At 42.8% G+C, this 25,072-nt stretch overlaps 1 protein-coding gene across 6 annotated transcripts in view; it reads left to right on the forward strand.

Annotated features, from left to right (window-relative positions):
• The window catches only part of EHBP1 (EH domain binding protein 1), a 492,549-nt gene that overhangs the window by 152,022 nt on the left and 315,455 nt on the right, over window positions 1-25,072 (forward strand). For 3 of the 6 annotated variants that reach the window (XM_073554042.1, XM_073554045.1, XM_073554043.1), the window contains exons 8-10: window positions 11,976-12,080; window positions 19,630-19,740; window positions 21,260-21,506. In XM_073554042.1, the coding sequence (XP_073410143.1) occupies window positions 11,976-12,080; window positions 19,630-19,740; window positions 21,260-21,506 (463 nt within the window). The remainder of the gene's footprint in view (window positions 1-11,975; window positions 12,081-19,629; window positions 19,741-21,259; window positions 21,507-25,072) is intronic. The other 3 variants (XM_073554044.1, XM_073554046.1, XM_073554047.1) reach the window with 1 other exon arrangement.

A 25,072-nucleotide genomic window follows, 5' to 3' on the forward strand; every position in this document is an offset into this window, starting at 1 on the left:
GTCTAGATTCTTATCACCCTTGGGTATCAATTTTATGTACGCAGTGTTGAGATGTCCCGAAATTCCACACCCTCCCAGTATTTTATTGTACATTCTAGTCAAAACCGGTGCTATCTGCTCTCTCATTTCTTTATAAAATTCCCCATTGAACCCGTCAGGTCCCGGTGCCTTGTGTACGTTCAATTCCCCTATTACCGACTGTACTTCTATTGTTATTTCCGCGTTCAATCTAGACAGCTCTTCCGTATTTATTTGCGAGAGTTTTATTTTTTCCAACAGATCACTGCCCCTGTCACCCGTCTCTTCCCCCTTGCTATATAGTTTCGCATAATAATTCCCCAAAATCTCTGTAATCTCCTGTGGGCTTGAGGATTTTCTCCCGTCCGGTCTAGTCATATTAGTTATCAAGGTCATTGGTCGTCGTCCTTTCGCCAGATTGGCCAATAGTTTCCCCGCTTTATTGCCAAATTTGTGTAGGTCAACTTCCTGTTGTGATCGTATCAGATCCTCTCTTTTCCCCGCCCAAGAGTGAAATTCCTGTCTCGCTGCCTTCCACTCCTCTTTCGCACTTTGTGTCTTGTTTGCTAAGTACCACGTGTATTTCTCTCTGAGGGCCTCACTTGCGTCTTGGTATTGTTTGTGAGTATGTTTTCTAAGTTTAGCTACATGTCCCATCAATCTCTCTCTCAATACTGTTTTTGCTGTTTCCCAGAACAACATTACATCCGCCTCATGTTCACTGTTAGTTCTGCTATAATCATCCCACCATTCGGTCAGAGTTTTGGCAAATTCCTTGTCTCTAAGCAAAAACGACGGAAACCTCCACAGATAATCCGTCCCCCTCTGTATTATATCAGTGATGTCTAGAAGCACCGGGCTGTGATCCGATATCACCATATCTTCAATAACCACATCCTTAACCCTATGCATCAGAAATTGGTCAACCAAGATGTAGTCAATCCTGGACCACGCTTCATGGGGATGCGAATAGTGAGTGTACTCCCGGTCATTTGGATGATACAACCTCCAGCTATCTTTCAGATTTGTGTCCTCCAAAAGCTTGGCCATTAAACCTTTTACCTCCCTATTTGGCCTACCATCATCCCTACTACACTCACTGGCCACTTTATTAGGTACACCTGTCCAACTGTGTGTTAAGACTTAATTTCTAATCAGCCAGTCACATGGCGGCAACTCAGTGCATTTAGGCATGTAGACATGGTCAAGACAATCTCCTGCAGTTCAAACCGAGCATCAGTATGGGGAAGAAAGGTGATTTGAGTGCCTTTGAACGTGGCATGATTGTTGGTGCCAGAAGGGCTGGTCTGAGAATTTCAGAAACTGCTGATCTACTGGGATTTTCACGCACAACCATCTCTAGGGTTTACAGAGAATGGTCCGAAAAAGAAAAAAAATCCAGTGAGCGGCAGTTCTGTGGCCGGAAATGCCATGTTGATGCCAGAGGTCAGAGGAGAATGGGCAGACTGGTTCGAGCTGATAGAAAGGCAACAGTGACTCAAATTGCCACCCGTTACAACCAAGGTAGGCAGAAGAGCATCTCTGAACGCACAGTGCGTCGAACTTTGAGGCAGATGGGCTACAGCAGCAGAAGACCACACTGGGTACCACTCCTCTCAGCTAAGAACAGGAAACTGAGGCTACAATTTGCACAAGCTCATCGAAATTGGACAGTAGAAGATTGGAAAAACGTTGCCTGGTCTGATGAGTCTCGATTTCTGCTGCGACATTCGGATGGTAGGGTCAGAATTTGGCGTAAACAACATGAAAGCATGGATCCATCCTGCCTTGTATCAACGGTTCAGGCTGGTGGTGGTGGTGTCATGGTGTGGGGAATTTTTTCTGGGCACTCTTTGGGCCCCTTGGTACCAATTGAGCATCGTTGCAACGCCACAGCCTACCTGAGTATTGTTGCTGACCATGTCCATCCCTTTATGACCACAATGTACCCAACATCTGATGGCTACTTTCAGCAGGATAATGCGCCATGTCATAAAGCTCGAATCATCTCAGATTGGTTTCTTGAACATGACAATGAGTTTACTGTACTCAAATGGCCTCCTCAGTCACCAGATCTCAATCCAATAGAGCATCTTTGGGATGTGGTGGAACGGGAGATTCGCATCAGGGATGTGCAGCCGACAAATCTGCGCCAACTGTGTGATGCCATCATGTCAATATGGTCCAAAATCTCTGAGGAATGCTTCCAGCACCTTGTTGAATCTCTGCCACGAAGAATTGAGGCAGTTCTGAAGGCAAAAGGGGGTCCAACCCCTTACTAGCATGGTGTACCTAATAAAGTGGCCAGTGAGTGTATATCTCTTGTCTTCCCCCCTTGAAACCACTGCATTAAAGTCCCCTCCCACTACCCTTTTGAGTTCTGTATCCTTTTCCAGTTCCTGACTGATGAAGTTAAAAAAAGAAGTTTGTTCGTTGTTGGGGGCATATATGTTATGTATACCAAATTCTCCCTGTGGACTGGAAAGCTTGATGTGGATATACCTCCCTTCTTCGTCATTGGTCTGGGACTCTATCGTGATTAAAATTTTTGTTGATTAGAATCATCACCCCTGCCTTGCGTCCCAAGGAGCCTGACCCAACTACTTTTCCCACCCATAATTTCTGCATACGAAAGAAATCCCCCTGGGGTAAGTGTGTCTCCTGTAGTAATGCTATATCCACTTTCAATCTTTTGAGTTGCCTCAATATCATCATACGTTTATGTGGTGATTTCAATCCCTTCACATTCCATGTCACTATTTTAACCATTATCCCAATTCCTCAAATATTTCAAGTCGCCATGTGGTCTTTCATATGTGTGATGTTGTGTTTCCTCCAAGCGTTCGGTGCGCTTATGCCGTTGCTTTCCCTGAACCCATCTACCCTTCCTATTTCTATTATCATTTAACAACCCCTCAACTAACCCCCCCTTTACAATCAAACATCTCTTCACTCCCATTTTTTCTGTGATGCTCCTGGCTCCGCAATTCCCCCTCAGCCACCTAATTAAGAATTATACATAGCCTACCCCTCGTTATTTTGTTGCCCAACTCACTCAGACAAGGCCTTCTTGGTCAATAGTCAAGCCAACATATAGCACCCCCTCCCTCCTCTCCCATACATAGTATTTGTTTTTTCTGAACTCAGAATCCCTCTTCTTCCCAACGGTGTGGACATCCCAACCCCCAACAGAGAAGTTTATCAAAAAATACAAATGAGAAAGAAGCCCGTTCCCTCCCAGATATTAGTACTCCCCTACCCCTCAGAGTAGGTAAGACCCCAAGATCAATAGAATCTGAAAAGACGAGGGGAACCAAAAAGAAGAGGCCAGAAAGGAAAAGAAAAAAACACCTTTGACCTCTACTATCCACCAATCTCCCCTCCCATAAGTCCCACAGTTCAGTCAAAAAAAAACCACCCTTTCCTTTTTCTTCTTTTCTTCAAATCCTCCCTCCAGAGTCTCTCTCAAGGCACTCCCCTGCCCTGGTTTCCAGACTTGTGTGGCGGCGATCTTCGTGCCTTGGGATTCTCCATGTGAGGCTCCTTCCCTTCCTCTCCCCTCTCCCTCCATTCGTTCCAGCCCTCCTCCCGAACCTCCCCCTCCCTCTCCCCGTATCGACCACCCCTCCTTTCCGTAGATTCACTTGTCAGGTTTCTGTCCTCCATCTCCTCCATCCATCTCTCCGCCTCTCTCAAGTCCTTTGTCACAAAAAGAGATCCATCTTGTTTTGTCACTCTAAGAAGGCCAGGATAGAGTAGCTGAAACTTTATCCCCTTGCGGTACAGTGTAGTGCATATCTTACTGAAGGACTTCCTTTTCCGGGTGACCTCTGCCGAATAGTCCCCAAAGATCAATACTTTATGTCCTTGTAGAGACAGTGGGGTCCTCCGTCCTCTAAATGCTCGCAACAACTCTTCTTTGTCTTTGTATTCCAAATATTTTATTATGACTTGGCGCAGTCTGGCTGATCCAGTCACCCCTGCATTACCCTCCTTCACGTTCGCTCCCCATGCGCCCGTGTACTCTCTTACAGGGCCCACTCTGTGCGCTCTTTCCACTCTGCATTTGTGTGTCAGGCCCAGTACCTTGGGAAGCTCTGCTTCACAAATGCTATCCAGCTGCCGCATGCTTATTGTTTCCGGTAACCCCACTAGCCTTAAGTTGCTTCTCCTGGAACGGTTTTCTAGATCTTCCAGTTTGTCTTTCATAGCCTGGGAACCCTCCTCCATCTCCTTCATTTTGCCCTTTAACGTTATCACCTCATCTTCGGTGTTAGATAATCTTTGTTCCAGCTCTGCCACTCTGGCTCCCTGCTGTGTGACCTGTTCTTTAATAGGGGACAGCGCTACCCCCACCATGGCCTCCAGGGATTCCTTTATCTTGTCCGCCAGGTGTGCTGCCACCGCCCCTGCCAGGCGATCATAGTCTATGAGCACGTCCGTTAACTGACTGCTCTGTTGGGCTGCCGGCTGCTCATGCTGCCTCTTCCCCTCCTCCTCCACCAGGCTCTGCTCACCTCCTTGCCGACCGCTGTATCCCGCGTCAGCCGCGCCCGCCGCCATTTTGTGGTCTCGTGCTGAGTGATCTTCCCCAACAGCTCCTGGCTTTAAATGCTTGCCGCCGCTCCTGAGAAGGTACCGCTCCATATACCAGCGTCTCCTACTCCTTATCCCTCACTTCCCGCTGCCTCCCGCGGCCGTGGGGTGGTCTGTGTCGGTCTTTGTAGCTGAGGGGTGCGCGGAGCTCTGTCTCCTGCATCCTCACATCACAGCGCCGGAACCGGAAGTCCGCAGCTGCTTATTCTACAGTGATGTTTATTGTCATGGGCGGTCCAGAAATAGTTAATCTGCTGCCTTTCCCACAATGGTTCCTCTTAGGCCAGAAAATAGCAATTGCACCAGAGAATATAGGACATGGCTGTGTTATGCCATTCTTTGTGTAGGAATTTCATTATGCTGCTGTCAGTCTGCACTAAGCAAAACCGCAAACATGCATAACATGGTTGACTTATTAAACGGGAGTCACACCAAGTTATGACAGATTTCTACCATTAATAGAACCAGGAAAAACTAAAATTTGCCGCAATCATTAATGCCTGTGACCAATGGATGGTCAAGAAGCATTTATTTGGTGATGACGTGCCCAACAATCATTTAGTACGAAGGGCCTTCAGTCCACACAATGCATAGTTGGAATATCCAATCTAGACAGGTTTTAGGTAAACAGCACAGTATGAAGTGTATTAGATTATGTAGAGAAAAGCTTAGATACATATATCCAATAGTTTGGATACAATAACACTATGCATTAGAAAAAAGCATTTAGATACACTTTATTCTGTGCTGTTTATTGGATTATTTAGAGAAAAGTTTGGATACATTCCCACGCTGTTATGATAGTCTAGCAACTCACTCGGACAAAATAGGTAAATTGTCTAAATTTGTCTGTGTGAGAGGCATCAAAGAAGTATTGTTTCTCCTTGCGGCTGTGTGAGAGGCGTCTGACCGATATCAAAGAAGTATCATTTCTCCTTGCGGAAATTGACTCCTCTTACACAGCCAAACCAGATCTCACACTTTGCACTGACGAGGGGCAGTACCCCGAAACACAGTGTCTGCAAATTGAGATTCTGGTTTGGCTTTTAACCAAAGTCATGTGACAAGGCTAGTTAAAGGGTCGACATTGACTTGTAGGATTGCTACTTTCTATAGGTGACACTAGAGTTCTAGTCCTCTTCCTCTCTGAAGAGACAATTTGCATATTTCCCAGAGGAGCATTGCAGCTTTAAGTCTGCTCATCTCAGCATGCTTAGCATGTCAATCTTCACAATGAGAAGCAATGCTTCTTCGATATTGGATAAAATAGGTTACACACTAAAAACTGCCACTGGCTTTGCTGGTTCCTGTACAGACTAGAGATCCTGAGGCCGCAGTCCCTCGTGGTTCCTGGTTGAACTGAGATAGCCCTAATAAATGACTAGACGATGGCAACTCGGACCTATGCTGCCTGGAAGTCCATTGAGTGCTTCACGTTCCTCCATAGAAAAAAACCAGAGGGCAGAGCAGAGTGCAAATTACCTACAGAAGGGAAAGTGTACTGAAATAGAGATCCCAAAGTGCGTAAGACAGTCCACAAACTACAAAATAAAGGATTAAGTGCATACTGATAAAGAATATGCCATCTATTTCCTAAAACGAAACAGAAGATGGGTGCAGGGTAAAGAATAGTGATGAGAGAGTATACTTGTTGCTCGGGTTTTCCCGAGCATCCTCGGGTGATTTCCGAGTATTTTGGCGTGCTCGGAGAATGTGTTTGTCGACGCAGCTGCATAATTTGCGGCTGCTAGACAGGCTGTGAATACATGTGGGGATTGCCTGTTTGTTAGGAATTCCGTACATGTATACAGCCTGTCTAGCAGCCACGAATCATGCAGCTGTGTCAACAAACACTAAATCTCCGAGCACGCCAAAATACTCGATCACCTGAGCATGCTCTGGAAAACCCGAGCAACTAGTATACTCGCTCATCACTAGTAAAGAACATAAACAGCAAAGATGTAAACCCTAGCTGGTCTTTCACTGACTGGCTTAAGCTAAAGCAGTATGGCTGGACATCCAAATGAGACTATCAGCAGCAGAAAATACCAGCAGGGGGCAAGAAAATAAAAAGCCATACCCGATAGGTGATAGGGCAAATAAATGAGTAAATGAAAACACCTGTTACCCTAAAAGCTGCAGCAAGGTAACAGACTAAACACCTGGAGAAAAGGTCCATCTGCTGTGCTGTGGCCCGGTGGACAGAGAAGCCGACCACAAAGCACAGGCTCAAGGTTTTGAACCCAGACGCATGACAGCTGTGCAGTGAATTATAGGGAGAATAGCTTTGGGACACTAATAGTGCGTTAAAAAAAAGCACTTGGATACACTATATACTGTGCTGTACACTAGATTACATAGACAAAAACTTGGATACCCACCCACACTGTAGAGAACAGCTTGGATACACCTTGGACTATTTTACTATTTATTTTTAGAGCACCATTGATTCTATGGTGCTGTACATAAACGAGGGTTACATACAAAATACAAGTATAAATTACAGAGAACAAACCAACAATGACAGACTGGTACAGAAAGGAGAGGGCCGTGCCCTTGTTGGCTTACAGTCTACCTGACAATTGAGAAGGACTATACAATAAATATAGCGCAGCTTAGGCTCTGTTCACATTCTGTTTCAAATGAAAGCGGAGGCGAAACATAGATTTGTGCGGGGGTCCGTTGGGTTGCCTTTTTTTTGGTTGTTTTTAGCACTGAAAAAAAAAGTTCTCCATGCATACACCATTGGGTAATCTCACCAAAGGCTGCTCTGCTGTGCAGACACCAAAACACCTACTCCCCCACCTTTTGCACACAGCCATATGGGGAGTGGTCACCATCGGGGAAAGGAGCCAAGCAAAATTTGCAGCCACACTTTTACTACTTGCACGCCCTTCACCATACTTTTATTTTTGCTCCTTCTTGTGGCCACCTCCCTCTCCCGCCTACTACTAGTCTACCGGACAGATTTATCCCAGGGGTTCGGGTTGAATATGCCATTTTATCTGTTTGTTTACAGGAGGGACATGAACAGACAGGATTATGTGACCTGAGTTGGAATTTGGCCAGAGCAGGATTAACATTCCACATGCTGAATGAAATACCATTACAATGCTATTAATGTCCACAAAGAAAGCAGTATTTCCATCTAATGTCTGCGAAATATTTATGAAGTCAAATCGTATGTCTCTAATACTAATAAGGAACTACGTTCCCAACAATTAAAACTTTATTTATTTTTTTAAACAATTTTGCATTTTCACCGTTTACGATATTCCAAACTTGTACCATCAAGGTTTAAATCCAGGAGAATCCCTTTAAGAGAATGTCACCAGAAAATGACTTGCTGTTTAAATCCCGTTTTTTTTTTTCTGTTAAATTTATTTCTAAACATTGGTGCTTACTTTTCATGTTTTTGGATCGATAACAATATATAAAAAAATTAAAATAATAACTTGCAATTTTCACACATTTTCATACTTCAACATGGACACTAGCAGCAATGGACTGACTTAGACCCTACTGAATTATATTAAAGTGTTTGTTGAGCATGTGGTCATCAGGACACCGGTCATCGTGGATGGAGCAGGGTCAGCTGTGACCATTACCCGTCATTGTAATCCTGCTTGTATGGATAACATACCGAACAGGAAGTGTGAGCCTAGTGATCAGTATAGAAAGTGCAAATCTTCAGACATTTTTATTTGTTTTTAATTCAATCTAGTTATATTGCAAAAATTATATTTTTTTTTTTTATCGATATTTTTTTTTTTTTGAATTTTAAAGTAGATTTAATAAATTTCCTGATTTTAGCAGTAGGCCATTTTTTAAAGACCCATTCCCTTTTAAAGAGAATCTGTGACCAGTTTCTGCTGTTATTTTCGCTGCTCTCCTGATTTTAACGTTTTTTGTTGTTTTTTTTTTGTGTGTGGGCCTTTTTATTTAGTGCTAATTAGTGATGCCGTTATGCGGGCACGCGTAGATGTTAACCGAGTATTTCGGGTGTTCTTGTATATTATGTTCGAGTCTCCTTTGCTGCAGGATTTGCACCTGTTAAACAGCCTGAACATGTGGCGATTCCCTAACAAACAGGCCACAAATCATGCAGCCGCAGGGGCTTGAACATAATATATGAGCACGCCCGAGATACTCTGATAACACCCGAGCATGCTCATATAACTCATTATCCGAGCACGTTCGCGCCTCACTAGTGCTAATTCTTATGGTCTTTACCAAGGGGGAGCGGCTCACAGGATATTCTGGGGGAGTGAGTTTTTAGGCTACTTTGCATAATTACTCTTTTGCTAAAAAACATAAAAAATTGCACTAAATAAAAAAAAAAAGCCCATATCTCTGCAACCGCATGATAGATTAAAAAAAAAATGTAATACTTAGTAGAGTAGCGGAAATAAAATAAGACCAAAAAAAGGCACTTTTAATTAGGTGACCGGTCCTCTTTAAGTCACAGAGGGGTTTGAGACAAAAAGGGGGCCATAACTAGAGTTTACGATTAAACTGGCTGAGCAGATGTATTTTGGGCCCTATTTAGCAAGAAGTCTTCCGTTAAAAGCTGTGAAAATTCACAAAATTTCTGCTCAATGTGAGTTTTTGATGCTAGCTTTGCTCAGCTCCGATAAAGTGGGCAGAACGGTGACATGAGTGGGCGTGAAACCCCCTCTTGTTAAATTCATGAAGAGCGGCAGCATTCGTTATGTGACAGATCTTACAACAGCAGGGCCACTGCTTTATTAAGAACGTCTATATCTTAATGAACCTAGAACCTTACACTCCACCCCGACCCCTCATCAGGACCAGCTTGAAAAACGCAGGTCTTGAAGAATCGGGGCCATAGTCTCCCGCCGAGTCTGACAGTGAGCATGGATAGTCCTTGCAATGACACATTTTGCTTTGCAGAGATAATGCCGATTTTTCCTAATTTGGGTGCACACCGCAAGGATGTTTGATGCAAAGTTTTACATCGTATAAGCATGGTAGTTATTAGGGATAGAATAGAATAACAAGTCGACACTTGCTGCAACTTCCAAGAAAATTCCCAAGCGCAGCAGGTAATGTTGTGCGCACCCCAGTGTGCCGTACCTGTCTCACTTTATAGTACATGAATGCAGCCAGCACATTCTATAACCTCAGGTGACTCCATTAATGCATTAATGATATTTTTTGCACCTTTTGAGTTGTCAAGTTAATAACCTGAACCTGTAATTATGGATTTAACCACCAGAATAACAAGGACCGCAGCTGTTCAAAATGCCAGAAATTCTCAAATTTACACAGTCAGTACTTCTAAAGGCCAGCATGATTATGTTTTGTCTTATTATATTAAGTAAAAAATGGAAGCAGACTCTCTTCACACTACTGATCTCATTTTTTTTTTTTTTAAACTAAACCGTAAAGAAATCCTAATATGTTCACTGGATTAAGAAATGCAGAGAAAAGCTTAATTATGCTGCTTAAATGAATAAAAACTAACATTTTGTAAAAAAAAAAGTTAGTGCAAATTTATTAACTAATGGCAAACACTAACTTTCAGTCTGCAGTCTTCCTTTCTTCATTCAATTTCCGACACCTTGAGTTTATAGTCTGAACTGAGTTTCAAATTTTTCTCTTGTGACGGTGACTTTGCCAGTAACATAGGCTAGATGTGAGGACTGTGTATATTCAGGGTGATGCTGTCTTCATTAGCTCATATAGCAGAACGCCTCCTATCCTTCACTCACTACTGCATTATTTTCTTCCCTCCTTTTCTACACTCTTTACCTGCACTCCCTGAGACTGTACATGCTTAATCCCCTTTCTGGAGGTCTGTGTACAACCCCCTCCCTGGTGCTATCACTAAGAATGCATTTACACATCCGCCTGTCACGGACTGAGAAAGGACCTTAATTCACAGACCTGCCGCATTTCTCCTGACTTAAACTTGACAGCATTATAGGCATATATGAGGCTGTCCAGTTCAGATCAGGTGACCTGCTGCCGGGCTATGAATCATGGTCTTTACTAACGCTGACATACAAAGGAAGGTGTGAAAAGTCAACTTAATAAAGGATTTGCAAGATGCTCAGCAGCCTCAAAATGGTAGAAAATGTATTATTTTAAAAACTATTTAAAGGGAATATGTCACCACTTTTTTGCCAGATCTGAGAGCAGCATTTTTTAAAAACACAGATATTGATTCCAACAGTGTGTGTGCAGTGAATTATAGGGAGAATAGCTTTGGGACACTAATAGTGCGTTAAAAAAAGGCACTTGGATACACTATATACTGTGCTGTACACTAGATTACATAGACAAAAACTTGGATACCCACCCACACTGTAGAGAACAGCTTGGAAACACCTTGGACTATTTTACTATTTATTTTTAGAGCACCATTGATTCCAGCAGCGACCTGGCGATCACGTGTGCCCACTACTGAAGGGAATGAATATTCATTACACTCCACACCCATTCATTCACTTAAGTATTCATTCACTTAGAAGGCTGGTGGCTGCGACTCCTGTGCCCGCTGCTAAAGAGAAATGAATATTCACTGCGAGCGCAGTGAATATTCATTTCTCTTTAGCAGCGGGCACAGGAGTTGGCCGCTGCAGCTGTCTCCTGTGACCCACTGCTCCTCCGCTCCCGCTCCCCTTCCGTCATGTTGGACCTTGACTCGAGTATTCCCACAATGTGTACAGGAAAGATATTTATCTTTGTACTGTGTTAGCCAGTAGATAGAAGAATATTTAGAATTGAGTACAGTAAAACATGGTGTGTTCCCAGTAAACCTTAGAACTGATTTTCTTTCTATGGAAGATCAGTGAAGAACAATTCATCCTGTGTAGGGTCCTCATCCGATGATTCCAAAATGAGATCTTGAGGTCTCGGTTTTGATGAGATGGAATACTTGACCAAATCTTACAAAAATTGGCATAATTAATTGTAGGATCATATGAAGGGATCCCCAGAAAAAAGAAGACACTAATTCACATGGCAAGCCACAGGTGTAGAACCTGCATGGTGGCACAGACTGCATTGGTTTCTGTTACTGCTATGAGTTTCATGGTTGCTCTAGGAGAATACCTCTGTGTAATACAGTATAAGGTTGGGTAAGCCATGAGAAAAACAAACTGCATGTACCCTTAAGTAAAATCTGGGAGACAATGGTATGTTTTGGGCACTATATATTCCTCCTGTGAGGGCTTCAGTGATGGTGTAGCCTTCTCCGCATTCATACAGCGTTCACTCCTGCGTCTAACATCTCTCTGTTTTCTCTCTGGACAAGGGCCTGATGCTTTCTGCTTCTTCTCCTGTAATAATCCGTTTCCTTCCTGATAGCTGTCTTGACTGATTTCTGCCTACAGAAATTGTAAACCAATTGAATGCCTTGAGCAACTTACATGAAGATCAAGATGAGTCCGTAAAGCGAGCACACATGCCTGCAGCTAAACCATCCAGTCCTCGAGAAGGTCTTTGGTCTTTGCTATCTTTTCATCCTGTCCTTGATCTGTCTGCTTTCCTTCCTTCTGCTGGCCGTGTATGCCTCCATCTTTTGTTATTGTGGCTTTACTTCATTGCGGTCTGTGATAATTTGTAGTAAAACCAGCAAGGTAAAGGAATGGTAAAATTCACAATTGGATGGTGGGTTAGGTTACTGATTTAATGTTTATGGTTTATAATAAATGATTGCTTCTTTTGAGAGACTAAAGACTAATACTCTAAATGGCAGTTACCTAATGAAATATTACTGAAATCACTCCCTCTAGAAGTACCGCAACAGTAACCCAACCTCGATTAGCAGAGCCTTCATCTGCAATGAGGATAGATGGCCATTGGATACCTGACAATACTTTCAGATGTGTCCACCCTCACTTGTCTGTAAATTTCATTATTGAGGTTGTCCAGTATAAAAAAAAAACTAAATTAAAAAGTGTGTGTGTATATGTATGTATGTATATATATATGTATGTGTATATATATATATATATATATATATATATATATATATATATATATATATATATATATATATATTTATATTTGTCAAGGGATTGGTAAAAATATTAAAGATGTATACTCCTCAATCATCAGATGCATCTTTGATAGTGCGCCATTCCAGTCACTTGATTTCTGCAGCCAAACAGTCTGGATGGTTTATTTTACTCCTCATAAACCACATCACTGGAAAACTTAAATACAGCCCTTCTCTGGCACAAAGTGAAACATAAAGTAAAAAGTTCATACAATAGTGCTTGGCTTAGATCTTTAGCACAGTACACAATCTTGGAGGTCAGCACACCTCCACAAACAGACCATGTGTGAGACAAACAGGCCGCATTTTACAATGTGAACCACACCCAGCTGCTCACTTTAAACTTGGCCCTGTCATAGCCAATTAATCCCTCTTAGTAATATATGTACTAGAGCATTACTCCAGGTTTACATCACAGAGGACATCCACCTCTGTGATACGTATTTCCCATCCATTATATACAGGGGTTGGACAAAATAATGGAAACACCTGGAAACATCAAGAAAAGTTAGTTTGATATGGTGTAGGTCCACCTTTTGCGGCGATTACAGCCTCAATTCTCCGAGGTATGGATTCATACAAGGTGTGAATTGTTTCCAAAGGAATTATAGCCCATTCTTGAGTTAAAACGCCCTCCAATTCTTTGAGCGACAATGATGGCGGAAATCGACGTCTAACTTGAATCTCTAAAATCAGACATAAATGCTCAATAATGTTGAGGTCTGGGGATTGTGAGGGCCAGATGAGATGCTCAACTTCATTAGAATGTTCCTTGTGCCATGCTTTAACGATTCTAGCTGTATGAATTGGTGCATTATCATCCTGAAAGATGGCAGTGCTTGAACCAGATGCACTTGGTCGCCCAAAATGCCTAAATAATCGCGGCTGTTAATTATTCCATGAAGGGATATCATTGGCCCGGTGGATATCCACGAAATAGCACCCCAGATCATCACAGAACCTCCGCCATTTTTTACAGTTGGGAGACGGTAGTCTGGATGGAATGCTTCTTTCGGCTGTCTCCAAACGTACACTCGGCCGGAGGTCGGAAATAGGGTAAACGATGATTTGTCTGAGAATATCACATGTTTCCACTGCTCAAGGGACCAATTCTGGAGGTTTCCACACCACTCTAAACGCTTGGAAACATTTGTCATTGAGAGCAGCGGTTTTCTAATTGCTGCTCCTCCATGGAATCCAGATTTGTGCAGCTCCCGACGAACCGTTTTCGTGGAAACTGTTCTGTAGGTGTTCATTGAGCTCAGCAGTGATTTTCAGAGCCGTGGTCTTGCGATCCTCTCTCACAATTCGCTTTAGAGTCCGACAGTCTCTCTCAGTCAACTTCGACTTTCGGCCGGACCTGTGCTTTGCTGTGGACGTTTTTCCTTCTCTTTCAAACGCAGTCATTACTTTGGAGAGAGTACCTCTTGACACGCCAAGCATTCGGGCACTTTCTGTCACACTAGCGCCTGCCATACGAGCACCAACAATTTGGCCTCTTTGAAAATCCGAGAGATCTGCCATTGGTATCAGGTTTTCATCAATGTTCTTACAATTCTGCAAAACAAACAGTTAATTTACACATATCACATAACACAGATAATCAACTACAAAACATTACCATATGTCACGGTTTGCATGTTTATAACATGTTCGAAGATTATGATGCCAAAACGTTAGGTGTTTCCATTATTTTGTCCAACCCCTGTATATAACATAACTTCTTAGAAGACTTAGGAGCCAATTCAACACACACTGGCTCTACTTGAGTTTTGATAGAGTTCAAGAGGCACAGAATTCATTAAGAGGCACACGTCCCTTAATGAATTTCACACTTCCTCGGACTTGTGTGCGCCACGCCAAAAAGGCGACTCTATTCAGGGACTGGAGTAGCCTTTCTTCCCTGTAAAATGCTGGCAGTTTTGATTAATTGGATGGGCAGTTGATGACCTGTCCCACCCCCGACTCTTCGCCTGTTCCACCCATTTCATAAAATGCCAAAAGATGCAAACTTTTTGCGCAACCCCAAATTTTCTAAACTTTTACACCACTTTTTTATCCTATAAACTTTGATGAATTGGCCCTTAAGATTTCTCTTTAAAAAAAAAAAAAAAAAAAAAAAAAACTTCATCAAGCCAATAGCATAAACTTCTCCTGACAGAGTATTGCAAAATCTTCTTTTCATTTTAAAATTAGTCTTCTTGGGCCATTTTTTATGGCATGTGTTAAGCCAAGAGGAAAGGTAAGGAGCTACACAAAGATTTAGTGGACAGGTTAATAGTTAATTAGCCTACATACAGTTGTGCTCAAAAGTTTAGATACTCCAGAAGAAATTTTGCTTTCTTGGCCTTTTTTCAGAGAATATATATGAATGATAGCACCAAAACGTTTTCTCCACTCATGGTTAGTGGTTAGGTGAAGCCATTTATTGTCAGACTACTGTGTTTCCTCTTTTTAAATCATAATGACCACTCAAAACATCCAAATGACCCCGATCGAAAGTTTACATACCCTGGTGATTTTGTCCTGATAACATGCACAGAAGTTGACACAAATGGGTTGAATGGCTACTAAAGGTAACATCCTTAAGGCCCCTTTACATTTAGCGATGCACCAGCGATCCCGACCACGATACGACCCGGGCAGGATCGCTGGTGAATCGCTAAATGGTCGCTAGTGAGCTGCCACACAGGCAGATCTCACAGCGATGCAGCAGCAGCGATACAGCGGTCGTTACTTACCTTTCAGACGAGGTGATCCTGACGTCCTCCCTCTCGCGTCCACGCGTCGCTCGCCGACGCCAGCAGGAAGCGCCCGACGAGAAATGGAGCTGCGCGATCTCGCACGATCAGCGACAGACAGCGGGGGAGCCGGTCGGAGGTAAGTATCACACATAGCGATATCGCTGCTGCGTCACCAAATTGGTGATGCTTTAGCGATATTGCTAGCGATATCGCTATGTGTAAAATCCCCTTTACCTGTGACAAATGCCAGGAAAATTGCTTGAGATGCAAATAAAAACCCACAAATAACATCAGCTGAAATACTGGACTCTCTGAAAACTTAGCAGTGTGGCTGTTTCAAGATGCACATTAAGGAGGCACTTGAAGAATAATGGGCTGCATGGTCGAGTCGCCAAAAGAAAGCCATTACTGCGCAAATGCCACAAAGTATCTCGCCTACAATGCGCAAAACAGCACAGAGACAAGCCTCAAAACTTCTGGAACAAGGTAATTTGGAGTGATAAGACCAAAATTGAACTTTTTGGCCACAACCATAAATGTTACATTTGGAGAGAGGTGAAGGTGACCAAGGCCTATGATGAAAGGAACACCATTTCTGCTGTAAAGCATGGAGGTGGATCACTGATGTTTTGGGGCTGTGTGAGCTGCAAAGGAAGCTTGGTCAAAGTTGAAGGAAAAATGAGTGCAGCACATTATCAGCAAATACTGGAGGCAAATTTGCAATCATCTGCCCGGAAGCTGCGCATGGGACATACTTGGACGTTCCAACATGACAACAATCCAAAACATAAGGCCAAGTCAACCTATCATCGACTACAGCAGAACAAAGTGAAGGTTCTTTAGTGTCCATCTCAGTCTCCTGACCTCAATGTCATTGAGCCACTCTGGGGAGATCTCAAGCACGCAGTTCATGCTTCACAACCCAGGAATTTACAGGAACTGGAGGCTTTTTGCCAAGAAGAGTCAACAGCTTTACCATCTGAGAAAATAAAGAACCTCATCCACAACTACCACAAAAGACTTAAAACGGTCATTGATGTTAGAGGTGGCAATACACGGTATTAAGAAATGGGGTATGTAATCTTTTGATCAGGGTCATTTGGCTTTCTTCTGGCGACTTGACCATGCAGCCCATTTTTCTTCAAGTGTCTCCTTATTGTGCATCTTGAAACAGCCACTCCGCTAGTTTTCTGAGAGTCCTGTATTTCAGCTGATATTATTTGTGGGTTTTTATTTACATCCCGAACAATTTTCCTGGCATTTGTCACAGGTGAAGATGTTACCTTTAGTAGCCATTCAAACCCATTTGTATCAACTTCTGTGCATGTTATCAGGACAAAATCACCAGGGTATGTAAACTTTTGATCAAGGTCATTTGGATGTTTTGGGATGTCATTATGATTTAAAAAGATAAAATAATACTAATCTTTATTTTTATATAGCGCTAGCATATTCCTCAGATCTTTACAGTTTGCTCACATTATCATCATCATCGCTGTCCCCGATGGGGCTCAGAATCTAAAACACAGTAGTTTGACAATAAATGGCTTCACCCAACCACTAACCATGAGTGGAGAAAAAGCTTTGGTGTTAACATTCATATTCTCGAAAAAAAAAGTCCAAGAAAGCAAAAATTCTGCCGGGGTATGTAAACTTTTGAGCACAACTGTACATTCTATCCTACGTGATAGAGATAAGTAATACGATTTGCATTGGCCTGGTTCAGTTTTCAGTTTGATCCTCCAAGCCAACTCTGAATTTTTACACCTGCATCAAGTATCCTCGATCTGGCATCCTAGGTTGACATTGCAGGACCCAGTAAGTTCCAGAAGCACCCAGGATCATGGGTACAGAAGTGAACACCAGCTGCCATGGAGGACTGTACTTGATACCGGACCAGTGCAGTACAAATTGAAGTGTTTATCTCTAATACAGTTGTGGCCAAAAGTATTGACACCCCTGCAATTTTGTCAGATAATACTCAGTTTCTTCCTGAAAATTATTGCAAACACAAATTCTTTGTTATTACTATTATCTTCATTTAATTTGTCTTAAATGAAAAAACACAAAAAGAATTGTCCTAAAGCCAAATTGGATATAATTCCACACCAAACATAAAAAAAAGAGGGTGGACAAAAGTATTGGCACTGTTCGAAAAATCATGTGATGCTTCTCTAATTTGTGTAATTAACAGCACCTGTAACTTACCTGTGGCACCTAACAGGTGTTGGCAATAACTAAATCACACTTGCAGCCAGTTGACATGGATTAAAGTTGACTCAACCTCTGTCCTGTGTCCTTGTGTGTACCACATTGAGCATGGAGAAAAGAAAGAAGACCAAAGAACTGTCTGAGGACTTGAGAAACCAAATTGTGAGGAAGCATGAGCAATCTCAAGGCTACAAGGCCATCTCCAAAGACCTGAATGTTCTTGTGTCTACCGTGCGCAGTGTCATCAAGAAGTTTAAAGCCCATGGCACTGTGGCTAACCTCCCTAGATGTGGACGGAAAAGAAAACTTGACAAGAGATTTCAACGCAAGATTGTGCGGATGTTGGATAAAGAACCTCGACTAACATCCAAACAAGTTCAAGCTGCCCTGCAGTCCGAGGGTACAACAGTGTCAACCCGTACTATCCGTCGACGTCTGAATGAAAAGGGACTGCATGGTAGGAGACCCAGGAAGACCCCACTTCTTACCCCGAGACACAAAAAAGCCAGGCTGGAGTTTGCCAAAACTTACCTGAAAAAGCCTAAAACGTTTTGGAAGAATGTTCTCTGGTCAGATGAGACAAAAGTAGAGCTTTTTGGGCAAAGGCATCAACATAGAGTTTACAGGAGAAAAAAAGAGGCATTCAAAGAAAAAAACACGGTCCCTACAGTCAAACATGGGGAGGTTCCCTGATGTTTTGGGGTTGCTTTGCTGCCTCTGGCACTGGACTGCTTGACCGTGTGCATGGCATTATGAAGTCTGAAGACTACCAACAAATTTTGCAGCATAATGTAGGGCCCAGTGAGAGAAAGCTGGGTCTCCCTCAGAGGTCATGGGTCTTCCAGCAGGACAATGACCCAAAACGCACTTCAAAAAGCACTAGAAAATGGTTTGAGAGAAAGCACTGGAGACTTCTAAGGTGACCAGCAATGAGTCCAGACCTGAATCCCATAGAACACCTGTGGAGAGATCTAAAAATGGCATTTTGGAGAAGGCACCCTTCAAATATCAGGGACCTGGAACAGTTTGCCAAAGAAGAATGGTCTAAAATTCCAGCAGAGCATTGTAAGAAACTCATTGATGGTTACCGGAAGCGGTTGGTCGCAGTTATTTTGGCTAAAGGTTGTGCAACGAAGTATTAGGCTGAGGGTGCCAATACTTTTGTCTGGCCCATTTTTGGAGTTTTGTGTGAAATAATCAATGTTTTGCTTTTTGCTTCATTCTCTTTTGTGTTTTTTCATTTAAGACAAATTAAATGAAGATAATACCAAAGAATTTGTGTTTGCAATCATTTTCAGGAAGAAACTGAGTATTATCTGACAAAATTGCAGGGGTGTCAATACTTTTGGCCACAACTGTACTTGCCTATTGTGGTCTGCGATACAAATCTGTGGATGTCGATAGACATCTCCTACCCAAAGAGTAAGCTCTGAAGTCTCGTTAGCATTTACCAGTCCATGTTTTTTCCTTGTTGGTCTGGTGCCCAATTCTTCCCGGTTGCTACACCAGTGCCAACCAAGCCTGAACAATTTCCGATAAGCCATATACTGTGATCCTGAATATAACCCATTCAGTTCCGTCTGTACAATGTGAAAACATTGCAGATTGCATACAGTCTCTTCATGTATAGTTGGGTATGGCTTTCTTAAAGAAATGTTCCTGCAGCTGATTCTGGTGTCGTACCAGCCCTGTAAAACCCATTTACAACTTCTACACTGTACAGCCTCCATGTACAAGGGGCCTTAAATTACATTCTAACTTGTATTATACAATTTCCACCCTTGTGCAAGTGTTGGGTTTGCTACAAAAAAAAACAGACGACCATTTTAAAGTACATCCCTCTGTTATGGAACCGCTATGTCAGCATGACCTTTTTTATTGTTAATTATTTATTTATTTAAATATACATATTCATTTACTATGTTTTTTTTGTATTGGTTTTGCATGTCTGCATACACTTAATGAATCCGTAATTGTGCTTAAGTAAAGTGATCGTCTTTAGTGGTCTAAATCATTCTTAATTTGTTGTAGAGCTTATTAACAAGTTAAATTTTCTGGATGAAGATCAAGACTTGGTGAACTCTGGACCCAACCCCTTCGAAAGTTCTGAAGCAACAGAACTCAATCCATTTGACACTGAAGGTAATAGGGAGGATACCAACCCATGAGGGAATAGTTAAAGGGATTTGTGCCAGGTTTTTAAGTTATTTCCTATCCATTGAATTGGAACCTTGCAGAGCCCCATCTGAGTGGATCGTTCTTTTTATATGTGATTGTCCCACAGAGAACCTAAAAACTTGGTCCAGTCCCATTAAAGCTATTTTTAGTTTTATATTTTGTGTAAAGCCAGTTGTTTTTCATAGTGTAATTGTTTTCTTAATAATGAGCTCATTTGCTGGTTCCCCTCTTATCTTGTGATTGTTTGCACCTTGCACCTTGCGTCACTCATGTACGGGATGCATCGTGATAGAATAGATTCTCTCTGTGATGATGGATGTCCCTACAGCAGACTTTCTTCAAGTCTCCACCTATATCATCTACTATCTACATTGCATAGCAGGGGTCAGGAACCTTTGGCAAGTGACACAGCCGGCACAGGGATCACTTTTGCCTGGCACATTGGGTAACTTGCACATAAAATTGTATGGCCATTGTTGTAAGTGTGGACTGGCAAGGTCTCAGATGCATTAACAATACAATAGGATGTTGCCTTTTTTTTTTTTTGTTTTTGTTTTTTTTTAACCGATATGATGGTTCAACACACATGCCCTCCTTGCACTTTATTTGCTGTTATCCCTTGTCCGCTCAAAGAAAATAGCAGTGCCCCATTTATGTCAAGTGAGTAATCACATTTACCTGCCGGTGTTACTCAAGATTACCTATTATATGAAAATTTGAGAATCATATAAATTAGGATTTTTTTCATTGGAAGTACCAATGCACTCGAGAAACAAACTACCTTTAAGAAATATTTTTTTTTTTTTCTGCTCCAACTCCCTTCTACCAATTTGTACTTGAACTTGTGATTGAATTGTAGCTGGTGAAAATATATATTTTTTTTTTGTTTATTACTCGTGAAGATTTTGCCTGGACGTACATTTATTCATATACACCTTGCATTGGATGGACTTAGAGATTGTCTCTATACAAAATATTGCTGACCTGTCCATTCTGAGGGGGTCCAACACTCAGCACCCCTACCGATCTGCTCCACTGGATTGGTCATCAATATGGTTCATGTAAATACTTGTATTCTCCATAAAATAATAATTCTTCGCCATCTTGTTGCGCCATTCCTCTGTTATTCCTTTGGAAAATAATATGAATTATACTGACAAATTGGTGTCATCAATCTTATTGTGGAATAGGTGTGTCCTTACAGTCATAGGCTGCAGGCAGACAGTCGTATAAATCGGGCCAAGATCGGCCTGCAATGTAACGGACTGGCTGGTGGCTCTCCCGAACATGACAGCTTCATATATTTCTGTTGGGAGAGCCGCGGCCAGTCCGATCTTGGTCAGATTTTTACGTCCGTCTGACAATGTCTAATCAGTGCTCATTGCATGGAGACGCCACCTGTGTACTGGGTGGTAGGATTTCCAGAATTATTTGAACTGTATAATTTTATTGTGTACATGTAATTTTTTTTTTTTTTTTAAAGACATTACTGTTGAGAAAACCCCTTTAAAAGTAGAGGAGCCTTTTGATGATTATAACCCGTTTAAAGACCCTGAGCCCACAACATACCAGAACCCGTTTGATGAGCCTGATCCGGGGACTGACCTGGCTATTGAACTGCATAAGGAATCCCCTCCACAGCCAGCAAAGAGGAAGAATGCCAGACCTGTGGATATGACCAAATACCTCTACGCTAACAAAGCCAGACAGGAAGAGGATGAGCTCGATGAGTGAGTGGAATCTATACACCTTTATATGAACCTATGAATTTTAAGCTTTCACTGTATAAGCAGAAGTTTCTCTTAAAACAACATGGCAAGTCCAGATACCGTGTGTAACAAAAGAACATTTGATAATACGGGGTGAAATGGAGAGCTTAAGCCGCCTGACATGCACCATTCTTGAAAATTTGCTGTGCACGTTGGAAAACTGCCCGGCAATTTAAAGGCACTTCATTTCACAAATACAGAGTCCTCTTTTAACCTCTTATGTGAACCTCACACCAACACATGAAATACAATGTTATGCTGCATACCCATCATCCACCATGAAGGGGGTCTATCCATCCCAGTCACGCATGGGTTGGGAGTATCTGTCTATACATACACACAGGCCAGAGGTGGATGGGATTATTACACAGCTGAGCTGGTTGCACTATACTTTTTGCAAAATATTCAGAACATGTGCGAAATTCCAATATAGTCTGATCTTCTAATAATATTAATGCCCAAGTCTATGTATTTTGCATAACTTCTATCCGCTGGGGGTCAGTAACCTGCAGTGTCTCAGCTGTTGTGAAACTCCAATTCCCCTAGCGTACCCTGATAGCTATAGGCAGGATTTCACCCCTTCACTGTGTTAGGGTGTAGCCAGACGGCCATATCAATTGGACTGCAATGTACGGACTGGCCGGCAGCTCTCCCCACTCGAGCATTACCGCTTCATGTATTTTTATGCAGCTGTCACTCTCGGGTTGGCCAGTCCTTGCATTGCATTCCAATCTCAGTCCTACTTATATGGCCGTCTGACTGCGCCCTTACAGTGAAATCTGCAGTGAATATTACGGCAGAATCCATTTTAAGAGTTTGTTCAAATGAAGTGGGTTTTTCAAGCTTAAAAATCCACATCAAACATCTCAAAAACAAAATAAAAAATGTATTTTGGTATGGATTTTGACCTGTATTTTTGTGTGAGGAGCATTTTTTGCTCATTCATTCAGTAGTCGAATTTGGAGTGTCTTTCAAGTGCCCCATGAATTTAAATTTTGCTGTTTTTTTTTTTACACTTAGGCCGGGGTCACACTTGCGAGTGCAATGCGAGAAACTTGCGCTAGTATCTCGCCTCAGTGCCCGGCACTCGGGACCAGAGTGTGCGGCTGCATGTCTTTCTATGCAACTGAATGCTCCGGTCCGAACCGCCGGCAGCATATTGAGGCGAGAGACTCGAGCGAGTTCCTCGCATTGCACTCGCAAGTGTGACCCCGGCCTTAAAATAAAAAATACATGGAAATGCCGAACATTATATGCTTGGTTTGACTTTAAAAGTACCGGTAATTCAAAGGTGGAACTTGGTGGACATTTTGCAACCTTTTTTTTTAATCAGATAGTTTTTATTAAAAGTTTTGGAAATGACAGGCATGTACAACTTACAACATGTTATCAAACATTCCCTTCCCCCATAACACCCCCCTCCCCTTGTCCGATGGCATGGACTGGTACATAGCGAATAAACCCAATTGTATCACACAGCCAAATCACTTGAGAAAAGGCAAGAAACAACCGACAGGAGACCACCTCCAAAGCCCACCCACTAATCCAGAAGATTCAAGGCTGCCAGGCTGGGAATCTTCAACTATCCCTCCCATATTTTCCCAAAAATATGCGGCACACCTCTCCTAAGATACACAGACTTTTCCCTATATAATATTTGGTTCAACCTATTAATATATTCTTTTCTTGAGGGGATTTTGTCAGAAATCCAGTGATAAGCTATCAGCTTTCGGGCCACAAATAGCATTCTGGCCACAGCAATTTTAAGATATTGATCCCCTCCCACCTCATCAACATAACCCAGAACACAAATCATGGGGTCCCTGGGAATATCCTGTCCCGTGACCAAATGTGTAAGGCCAAGGACCATGATCCAAAATATCTGCAGGCAAGAACATGTCCACATCATGTGTAAAATGTCCGCATTATCTGTTGTGCACTTGGGGCACCTTGAATCCGACCGCAACCCTCTATTAAACAACCATTCGGGAGACCTGTATGTCCTATAGAGGACATATAGCTGAGACAGGCGGCCAGGCTCACTAAGAGACAATCTGGGAATCATCTGTAGAATCGAGTCCCACTGCTCCACTGATATCGTACCCAGCTGTTGTTCCCACTTTATCAGTGCGCCAATAGGATGCCTTGACAGGACCTGTCCAAGTAAGCCACCATACACCATTGAAATCAGTCCTCTGGTGGACCCTTGCATACCGAGCCTATGAATAAGGACGTCATGGTGTATGGTTAGGTCAACTTTTTTGCTCTGCCCCATATACGCGTGACGCAGCTGCAAATATTGATAAAACATAGAGCGTTGGGGGGGAAATTCCCGTCCCAGTTGCTCGAAAGTTTTAAAAACCCCTCCCTCCACCAGCTGCGACACCCACCATATGCCAATCCGCCTCCAGTGAGCAAAGCCTCTGAGCGTTTTCATACATGGCAAATGCTGATTGTCCCATATGGGGGAGTACTTTGTAAGACCGCGTATTCCTCTCAGCTGCCTCAGCTTATCCCATACTCTCACCATTAGAAGCACCGTAGGAAACCTGGATGCAAGAGATCGAAATCTACCCGACTCCAGACTCGACACCAGTGATCCCCGTCCCACTAAAAATTGAAGGATCTTCTGACCTCCCACCAAATCCGCCAACTCGCCCTCCTTCCCTCCTGCTACATGCTGGCACTGGGAAGACAAAAAATAAAGCCATGGGTTGGGCAATGCAAGTCCCCCCTCATCCTTAGGTTTTTGCAAGTGTCCAAGTTTAATTCTCGCTCCTTGTTTCAGCCAAACGAGCTCTCTAAAAATCATATTAATTTTATGAAACCTGTTCTGAGGAAGCCAGACAGGGGAATTATGAAGGACATATAAGAGTTGCGGCATAACTACCATCTTCAACAGATTCACTCTTCCCACTACAGAGAGGTGTAACTTTGCCCAGGACTTAACCTTCTGTTTGATCCTGTCCAACAACGGGACAAGATTTAGACTCTCATAATCTGTCAGCTTATTGGATATTTTTATGCCCAAATATTGAAGGGACGTTGCAACCGGCACACCTACCACATCGCAGGGGCTTGAGTCCAGTGGGAGGAGCGCAGACTTCTCCCAGTTAATAACCAGACCCGAGACCTCCCCAAACGCCCCAAGAAGTGTCATCGTGTTTTGTAATGATCTGTCCGCGTCCGCTAAAAATAACAGGTCGTCCGCATATAATGCTACCTTCTCCTCATGCTCCCCATACCGGAATCCCTCTATGCCAGCATCCGATCTTATCCTCGAGGCCAACGGCTCCACCGCAAAAGCAAACAGCAGCGGGGATAAAGGGCATCCCTGCCTTGTTCCTCTATGAAGTGAAAAAGGGTCAGACAACTGACCATTAGCCCTCAGCCGAGCACTCGGCTCCGAGTACAAGAGCTTGATCCAGCCAATAAAGCCCGGGCCAAAGCCCATACAGTGAAGCGTCGCCCATAAATAGTCCCACTCCACACTATCAAATGCCTTAGCGGCATCTAGGGACAGAACC

Source organism: Dendrobates tinctorius, unplaced genomic scaffold (genome assembly GCF_039654945.1).
Source record: "Dendrobates tinctorius isolate UK_male_01 unplaced genomic scaffold, ASM3965494v1 ptg000205l, whole genome shotgun sequence".
NCBI classification, from domain to species: domain Eukaryota; kingdom Metazoa; phylum Chordata; class Amphibia; order Anura; family Dendrobatidae; genus Dendrobates; species Dendrobates tinctorius.